Source organism: Centruroides vittatus, unplaced genomic scaffold (assembly GCF_030686945.1).
Source record: "Centruroides vittatus isolate TY-2023 unplaced genomic scaffold, ASM3068694v2 contig_367, whole genome shotgun sequence".
NCBI classification, from domain to species: Eukaryota; Metazoa; Arthropoda; class Arachnida; order Scorpiones; family Buthidae; genus Centruroides; species Centruroides vittatus.
Window position 1 is genome coordinate 714903 of NW_027122190.1, and position 9626 is coordinate 724528.

At 34.2% G+C, this 9626-nt stretch overlaps 1 protein-coding gene and 1 long non-coding RNA gene across 2 annotated transcripts; one reads left to right on the top strand and one right to left on the bottom strand.

Moving 5' to 3' along the window:
• Nucleotides 1-468: 468 nt before the first annotated feature.
• On the top strand, nt 469-4845 carry LOC136975263 (uncharacterized). Its single transcript, XR_010880770.1, has 3 exons — nt 469-671; nt 3081-3150; nt 4758-4845. It is a non-coding gene; the product is annotated as an uncharacterized lncRNA (long non-coding RNA).
• A 2201-nt stretch (nt 4846-7046) lies between these two features.
• LOC136975264 (uncharacterized) lies at nt 7047-9422 on the bottom strand. The gene is made up of 4 exons (XM_067270297.1): nt 8248-9422; nt 8095-8163; nt 7194-7283; nt 7047-7126 (listed from the first exon to the last, which is right to left on the bottom strand). Exons 1-4 carry the CDS (start codon nt 9205-9207, stop codon nt 7070-7072), a joined length of 1176 nt encoding a protein of 391 aa, XP_067126398.1. The 5' UTR covers nt 9208-9422; the 3' UTR covers nt 7047-7069.
• Between the last annotated feature and the right edge of the window lie 204 nt (nt 9423-9626).

Below are 9626 nucleotides of genomic sequence, written 5' to 3' on the forward strand. Positions count from 1 at the left end.
AATAATTAGTTTTACGCTATAAAATATATGTATGTTTACAATAACCTTATTTTTAAATGAAATTTACAACTTCCTAGTTTAAATCTAATTGAAAGTACAGTATTTTGTGTAAACTTTCTAAATCATCAAATTTGCCTACTCTTAAAGGGGGAACCCCCAGAGAATTTGTGCCCAGGGCCCCTGGATTGGTAAATCCGGCCCTGTAATCAGTGGTGATATTCAGCGGGTTCACACAGGTTCGGCCGAACCCCGTTGTTAAAATTTTCAGTTTTCCGAACCTTGTTAAACACACGGAACATTTCTCAATGGTTTTGTTTTTTTTAAATATATTAAAATATACATATTATACTCTGTAATACTACTAAACTAGAGCCTTATACCCCGTTCGCACCGAGCATTCCAATCTAGATTGTGAGCAAGGTCGGGGAACTATGTCTTGGTGCAATCTCTCTCGACCGTTTCAATCTCGACCAAAACGAGGTTTAATCGCGATCGATTCAAGAGAGTTCTTGAAACTAGATCCAGTCATAAGAGAGATCCCACAATCCCACGCGCGCGAGATAATACAAGATGGCTGCGGAAGACGTGTCGGGCTATGGACAGCGAAATAAAAAGGATATTGTATTTCGAGAGATGATGACATCTGTCTATTATCAGCAGTGCCATTCGGGGTAAAAAATTTCTCTGCCTTAAAAAAAAAAAAAAAAAAAAAAAAAAAAAAAAAAAAACAGGTCGACAGCACTAATATACTATTGTTACCTGGTCTTCGCTCAGGGCTCGTTACGTTCCAAATACGCCACTGATTATTAGATATATCGCAAGAAAAGGTATTGTATTTATTTCTATCCAAAACTTCCATTTCGTTTGTCGGTGATTGTCAGGGAAAAATTTTCTGCTAGCGAACCCTTTGTTAAATATTTCGAATATCACCACTGCTTATAATGCAAGCTATGCTTCATTATAAGAAGTTTCGCGATGATTTTTCTTTTTCGTTTGTTTATGAACTTTTAAAGTTTTAACGGACTTGACTGACTATTCCATTTCTTCAAAGAAAGAAAATAAAATGGAAAAGGGTTCGACACACAATCGTTGGATGGCCTTGCTTTTATATAAACTTATTTTGAAAAATAACTAATTATTTATTACATTAAATAGTCAAAAATCCAGACTAATTAAACCCGGACCCTTTCCGAATTTTCAAATGTATCTGTAAATTGAAAAATTTACACATTCATTTGACACATACAAGTACTGTAAATTCCAAATACACTGTAATTCAAGTTTAGGTTTTGTAGATTCAAGCAATATAACTTGTATTTAAACAAGCATATTCTAATCATAATTTTAAAATTAAAAAATTCCGATTTTAGGGGAAAACTGGCCCCTATTTAGGTGTTAAGGAAAATTTTCTCACCAGATGGAGACTCTACGTAAAAGCATCCGATAACTCCCTGGATACTGTGCCCAAAATTTTAAGTCATGGGGTATATGCTAATTTCCAACAATTCTCAGAAGTAATTAAGAAATCATTAACTATTTTAACAAACTACACTAGAATTGTAACAAAAAAAGTAATTATTCTTTAAATACAAATACTATTGAATGACTATATCAAGTGGATAAAATTGGATTGGAGTGATGAGATGAGGAGGGAACACGGGTGTTCTACGAAGGAAGTGTGTTTTCCGCATGGACTTTCAATAGCAAAATAATCCCTATTTAGGTTTTATACAGGTAAAGAAAACTAAGAAAACTGCACTCTGCCTGCCCGTTGGTCAGAAGCAACTCCGCAAACAACTATCAGTGTTAAATGGTTATATCCCTTCTACCAAAAATCCAAATTGGATTTTCAGAAATTTCATATTCAAATATACGAGTATTGGTTCCTTCACTCATCATCTACTTGTCTCATTGTGGATCTGGCTGTACTCATAATAAATATACAAAATACACCTTTTAATGCCTAGTGCCTGCAAAATGTACTTAGAGTTAAAATATTTAAAAAACTGTTAAAGAATGTAATAAATTATAGAACTAAAACAATTTTAAGAAAACGTCTATAAATTATTAAAGATAGAATTAAACTTAAGAGCTACTCAAAAGAAAATTTTGTTCACAAGTGGTGGGTGAGGTCGCGGGTTCGCTCCGTACTAACAGGCTGGCCGCGTGCAGATTTTTGGGGCTTTCTTCGCGTGTCCAACACGTAAATAGAGGTCGGTTTCTTATAGAGAGGCACCGTTTGGCCGTACGCGCAAGTGTTGATTGCCTTATTTTTATCAATCTTATCACTAGAAAGTGAAATTTTTAATACTGCAATATTTATTTTTCATTTTTTGGGTCTCTTAGCTTTGTGTCTATCAAGATAACTAATTTTTCCATGCTGATCGTGGGATCGGCTAGGCCCACAATTGGCCAACCGGGTGATGAGAAACGGAGCTCAACGCATCCGGTACAGATCATCCCGAAAAATTTCTGAGGGTTGGTTTGATGATATATGAAACGCAACATGAGCGATCTGCCAAGCAGCATATGCCTCTCGGGAGGACTTTCTACGGAGAAACTAGACGTTATTTAGGTGTTAGACCCGTAAAAAAACCCGTACAACTGCACGCGGCCAGCACGTTAGTGTGGAACGAATCCGCAACCTCACCAAACCGCTGGTAGGCAAAATTTTCCTTTCAATGTCAGTTCGAATTAATTCTATATCCAATAATTTATATAAATTTTTCTTAAAAGTACAAACACGAGTTAAATGTATATGGACTTCGATTTAACTAAAAAGAAATGACGTCACCTTTTTTAAAAATCTCGTTTTATAATCAAAGCCAAATGAACTGGCTATTTTCTGGCAATTATAATTTTAATTACTAATTAATTTGTCCTAGAGAGAAACGCCATCTCGTATCAAATTTAGTAATTATAATATAATTAAATTTAAGAAATTCATATCTTAAATGAACAATATCTGAATGTTCTAGTCTCTCACATTTTAGCTTTTAAAAATTGAATCCGTAATAAATATAAGAATTCGATTTTTGATTTTGAAAATCTAAAACTTTCCATTTGAACGTTATTCACAGAAATCCGGAATGAAAGTAGTATGGTGGCGCATGACGTTTATGGCCTTTACGTAGATCGAGTCTCCATCTGGTGAGAAAAGTTTCCTTAACTAAAATTAAACAATAGCGTGGAAAACAATATAAACTATTATATAAGTACGTTAATTTAAATAATTATATTCATGATAAAAATAATACATTATTGAAAATTATTTACCATTTTCAGAGGTAAATTGATATTCCTATAGTCAGTTTTAATTGATACTTGGAAAGGCAACGAAGGACGAATTCTTTTGGGAGGGGTATAAAAATTATGAAATATAATTTTAGAGAATGAGGAATAAGTAGCCACATAGCAAGTGTACATGTATACGTATAATAGATTTAATATATAGTTAAAATATATTAAAAGAAATTTGGCAGAGTTGCATTACTTTCCCGGCAAAAAGTTAAGATTGTGATAATATATATTATGTTATTTTAATTTAAAAAACTTTTTATATTATTAATTATTATAAAATGGCAAAATGCTTAATTTTGAGGGCAGAGATGAGTTTTGTAAAAGTTGTAAATGATAATAATTAATGAAATCTTCGTTTAGTCTGACTCAACTCGAGATACGACATATGACTCTCTCCTATTTCGTCACTCCTTGACCTTTAACCACCAAAATTCGGCCGGATGGCCGAGCGGTCAAGATGGCAGCCTACCGCTCTGGAGGACCCGGGATCGAATCCGTATAGGTCGAAAATCCCCAGGAATTTTTCAAGGGGTGGTCTGTCCGGATATGTCGGGTCTTGTCCCTCACCACCCGGCCGCCATATTGTGGTCCTGGCCGAAGCCATAATGGGCTTGCTAAAAAGAGAACCTCTTAGTGCTCACAGGGAAGAGTTTTAAAAAAAAAACACCAAAATTCAGACCAAAAATGTTAAAATATTGGGAGATCGTTTTTGAACCATCACCATACTTTCCTTCTGTTATATATAACAGCCCTGAAAGTAAAATAGAAATAATTTTTTGTCATTTTAATATTGCACTAATTTTATTTTTCCATAGTATGGAATTTTCAAAATTGTATCATTGGTTTACATTTCATTTCTAAAATCTTCACGACTTTATCATATTGCCCGTTGCAATAATCATGGCTTTCAGTGTATCCGTACCGAATTGTCTTTTCTGCTGTCCATAAGTTATTTGTTAATGATTGCCACCAACAAAATTACTAGTGGCAAATATATGAAGGAATATCAATTTTAATTAGAGAGCACTGCTCACATTTAACACTGATGGTAGGCCTTCTTGAGGACCCTTCTTTTTAAACTCTCTCCACCCTGTGGGCAGTAAGAGGGCCTCCATTAGAAAGCCCATTATGGGTTTGGCCAGGGCCACAATGGGGCGGCCAGGTGGTGAGGGAAAGGGCCCGATATATCCGGACAGACCATCCCAGAAAAATTTCTAGGATTTATCAACCCGTCCGGATTCAAACCCGGGTCCCCCAGAGCAATAGGCTATCACCTTGATCGCTCGGCCATCCGGTCTTTCTTGAGGACCCGTGCTCTATAGTAAGCTTGATTTGGGGTGCCATATTGGCGAGGGCCAAGACAATTGCCCTTTTTGCCCATAGCATAACGCACCACTGAGCAGGAATGTATTTGTAATTTATTTTAATAAATCTGATAATACTAATACATTTAACAGGAATCCCAGGGCAGCGGAGACGGATGAATCAAGAAGCTAATCTTGAGATGATTCGTGTTAATTCATATAATAAAATAAACAATATACAAAAGTTTTATTGCTTTAATATTAAAATAAACTACATAAACTTGCAACGAAATTGAAAAGTAGTAACAATTTATACGTTGATATTTTTATTATTTTATAGAAATAGTAAATTTGGTGTTAACGATGAAAAAAAAATCTCAATAGGGCAATCACCCTGTTACCATATCCTGAACCCTATAGTGATGTAAGTGGGACTCACTAGTAAGTTGTATTTGTGGCAAGTAGGGTTTCTCAAACGGAATCTCGGAATCCCGGTTGTTTTTTTAACCCGGAAAATTCCGCAAATTTCTTAAAAGTTCATTTTTTTCTTTTTTGTGTTGAGGAAATTTTGTAAACAGAAAGTATAATTAACTCATAAACTGTCAGAATACATTTGTATTTATTAATTTTAAAGCTGCTTTAAATATTTGCTTGATACGACATCTCACAGATTGTCAATAATCAATACGTATTTGTGGCAGAACTCTGAAAATTCTTTACTTGTCAGAACCTGTAATATCTGGAATAATTGCGCCGATGCTGTCTTAATTTTAACTATGCCCAGTAGCTTCAATAACTGCATTATGCCAGGTTGTGCAAATTGGGCAAGGATAGAAACGAGTACAAAGTATGCAAGTATGAAGTTTTTCTTCATAAACCTGATTATTAAAGCCAAACGAACTGCCGAATTATCGGGCTATAAGCTCGATACCGCTATTAAAGCAGCCGAGGTAGACAAAATTAAGAATACTTGAGAGCAAAAGAAGTACTGCAACGCATCTCGAAAACGAACTAGAAATCTTCCAGGCTACGGGTAAGAAAACACGTAACATCCGTCTTCTCTTAAATGCATTAAAGACGATTCCACCCACATCCATCGAATTGGAAAGGGCATTTTCAGTAGCGGGACTTTTCATTATTAAAATAAGAACCAGATTGAATGATCGGAGTATTGACCATCTTTCATTTTCAAGATCTGATAAAAATTTACAATAATATTTCGTATTATGCTTTATTTAAAAAACGAAAATTACCTTTTAAGTTAGAAGTTTGATCTAAGTTCATTTTTTTTTTATTTATTTAAATTTTCGACTCAATTTAAAGGCATTTTTGTAAGCAGTTTCCAACGAAGTTTAATAATTTCTTTTCTATTTGTGAAAATTTGTACACAATTCAGAGCTAATTTTAATGTATATTTTACACAGCATTATTAATATTGATTTTGGAGGTTGCAGAACGTATTAAATTACTTTTAAAAATGAAAAATAATTATATCATTCGATTTCAAGATATTTCTTATATTTTAAAAATAATTAATTATATCTCGGGATCCTTTTTCCCGAAATCCCGGGACAAGCAAAAGACCGGGAAATGAGAAACCCTAGAGGCAAGCTTATGGTGCATTATGCTTTATTTCATGCCTGGTCTTTGTGGACTTGATGCAAAAAAGTTACATGGAGAAAAATTAATGGCAATTAAAAACTAGAAAAATTTCAATTTGTACGTTCTAATTTCTTAAGTATGGTAGTGTAATTATACTTGCTGTATACCTGGTTTGTTATACAAATATCTTTTACCCTTTCTTCCGTGGGAAAGATACGACGGCTAATTTTTCAAAACCTTCCTAGGTTCTATCTGGCTCGCAATGAATGAGGTGGTTAAATGGTTAGAGATAGCCAAAATATCGAGAATAGGACACCCATGTATAATTCTGATCCCATTAGAAAACTAGTATTAAATATTCTCGGTAATACCAGAAGTAATGGGAGGCTTACGTCACACATTTTTTAATCATTGATCTCTTTTTTCTGTAACAAAATGATTTTGAATTCGTGGGATGAACAGAACACAGCAAAAATGGAAGTTAAAATTTGAAAAAGACCTATCTCTGAAATAGCTGAATAAACCTGTTTGTATGTTTCCGTATTGATCTTGACGCATTTCAGTGAGGACATTAATCTGTAAATGAAGGTGTATGAAAAGAAAGAAAGACTCCAGCAGACTAAGTTGATAGTCTGTCGAACTGAAGATAGTGAATATATGACGCTGCTTATACAAAGGAACACTACGCATGACGAGATTTTGGAATCTTACGTCACGTATGGGGGATGTTAGGAAACTTTCTGCCCCATTACTAGCTCTATCATTCTACAAAAACGAGATAAGTTTCCCCTATGACTTCAACGACTTGAATATTTTGTAAAAGCTCTGTTTTATTTCTGTCAAGTTCTGCATCCAGCCATCACTTAATCTTTCATAAACTGTACATACATTAACAGATACGTTGCCAAAAAGCTAATAATCTGTAAAATAATGTCGAAAAGTATTATTTAATAGAACCTGAGTACTTAATTGCAATTATCCACTTACGTTGCTTAATGTGTTTCCAGTGACGACAAAATATTCCAAGCATGTAAATCCAACTTTAAATCCATTGATTCTTTCCATAAATAAATTTAACTGCATAAAATATAGAAACGATAAAAGAAAATTGTAATTATTATTTTAAAAATATTTAATAAGTAATTAATATTATTTAAAATATACTAATTATTAAATAGAAAATTATTTGAAAAATTGTTTTACGTATTTTCGACGCCATTAAATATATATAAAACTTAGATTAATTAGTTTCTCAGCCATATTTGACCCTCTCTCTGTTATGTAGTGATGTACTTTTGGAAAACCTTCTTCCTATTAATTACGTGTACAAATAACTCATGGACCCCTTTACATTGAAGAAATTACTTCTTGTTTGTAGCCTATGTGGCAATGCATCTAGCGGGCGACCTGCCAAGGGACAATGTCTCCTAGGACGACTGTCTGTGGGAGAATGGCTCCTATTTAGGTGTTTAAAACGCGAAGAAAATCCAGAAAACTCCACGCGGCCAGCCTTTGGCGAGGCGCGAACCCACGACCATGTTCAATGGTTTTATCCACTCGGTCTTTGAAGGGCCGAGTGGATAAAACCATTGAACATGGTCGTGGGTTCGCGCCTCGAATGTCTTGAAAAAGTAATGAAAATATTTTCTGATATTCAAATAAATAATAATTAAGCATATACAAAGAAAAACAACTTTGTAAGCAACTAATACTCGTGTACAATGTACAGAACTCTTTGGGATTCCCAGTAGTGTGTGCACCTAATTAGTGGATGATCTCTAAAATCCTGTTTCAATTGTTAACAAACATACCAATTGTTTATAATATACAAACTTCCGACACGTGATTATCACCAAAGCAATTTACATAAAAATTCCTAAATTCTTACCTGAAGTCGAGTCTTTGAATGCAGATCGAACAAAGCCAACTCGTGTAAAACATCTCGAGGTCGTATACTCTAAGAATAACATTGCATAAATTAGATTTGCATTAAAAATTTATCATTACATCAGAGTTAAAGTAACATTTCAAATGTGGTTACCTCATTAGTAAGAGCTTCGCAAGTAAGAGTGATGATAAGTACAGTTGTAACCAACAAGCAATTTGAGTAGCCCATAGACAATGCTAATTCTCCAAGACTATTAGAGAAGATGAGAAAATGAGTATTGAAGCAAATGGCGGGAAGAAAGAGACAATAAGCCAGAAAGATGTATTTGTTGAAGAAACCATCTAAAACTAAGACCATTTTGCATATTAAATTGTGCTCGGCTTGAATACTCTTGAAATCCTCGTAATCATATTTTCTATTCAGAAGATCCCGCAGCTCTTGTACGATTCTTGAGAATTTCTTCCTGATAATCTCAGTGGTAACGAAGAAATAAGTAACTTGACCGATGAAGAGATTTAACCCTTGTGTGCAAGCCATAAAAATTATGATGATGTAGAATCCTGTGACGTACAAACCAAGATAGCCGATAGCTATGTGATAGCATCGATAAATGAGAAATGTCATGCAAAATATGCAAAAAATCTGCAAAGAGGGAGTAATTACTCGATAGATAATCTTCTGAACGAGGAATATTTTCTTGAAATCTTTATTCGATCGTGTCGAATTTTCGTTCCATATTTCCGAGATGGTTTTGGTGGCCTTTTTTCGATCCTTCCAGAAGTTGAACATGGTGAGGAGAGCAGCATTGTAGCAGCAACACGCGGATAATGTTAAAGAAAAGATTTCACCGGGTTGACCGTGCGCTTTTTTGATGAATTGCATATGCGGTACGTGAATTTTAAATCCGTAATGCAGGATGATCAATGTTAACATGTGAACAGTTATTATAATGTGGAAGACCGTAATAAAAAACTGCCAAATTTTCCTCTCGTGGTAACATTTCGATTTGGCGTGCCTGCAACTTCTATTAGGGATTATCCCAGATAATCCAACGTATTGCAAAAACCTAAATGTTTCCTGCAGTAGGCATAAGTAACAATCGGGATACTCCATTTATCGAATTTACTAGGATTTTACGTTTTACTACTAAAGTAACCAAGGTTACAATGTCAAGGACTGTAAATAGTTCGGAGTATGAGTTGTCATAGAAACGTCATAACAGTTCTATATATAAATACAACTACAAAATGGACTTTTTAGTCGTTTTAAAAACTTAAATTACCATCCTCTGTAGTCGTATTTTACCTTACTAATCAACAAGCCTTACTAATTAACAAAGGATAGATCGTTGATTAATAAGAATTTGTCGTCATAATAATAAATTTCACAAAAATATTAGTTTTAATCCTTAAATATATATTATAGTTTATCATTTTTTGGCAGAAGAGCCTTTAAACTAAACTGTGCCGGTTGTAAATACATACAGCAGGCACAGTTTAGTTTAATAACAAAATATGAAGACAAGATGTGTA

What these genes read in the sequence shown, in the direction of transcription:
- LOC136975264 (XM_067270297.1), bottom strand. Translation starts at nt 9,207, where the DNA reads ATGGAGTATCCCGATTGTTACTTATGCCTACTGCAGGAAACATTTAGG. An exon ending in GCGAAGCTCTTACTAATGAG is followed by an intron (nt 8,164 to 8,247) that starts GTAACCACATTT and finishes TGTTATTCTTAG; the next exon opens with AGTATACGACCTCGAGATGT. An exon ending in CTGGAAACACATTAAGCAAC is followed by an intron (nt 7,127 to 7,193) that starts GTAAGTGGATAA and finishes ATTATTTTACAG; the next exon opens with ATTATTAGCTTTTTGGCAAC.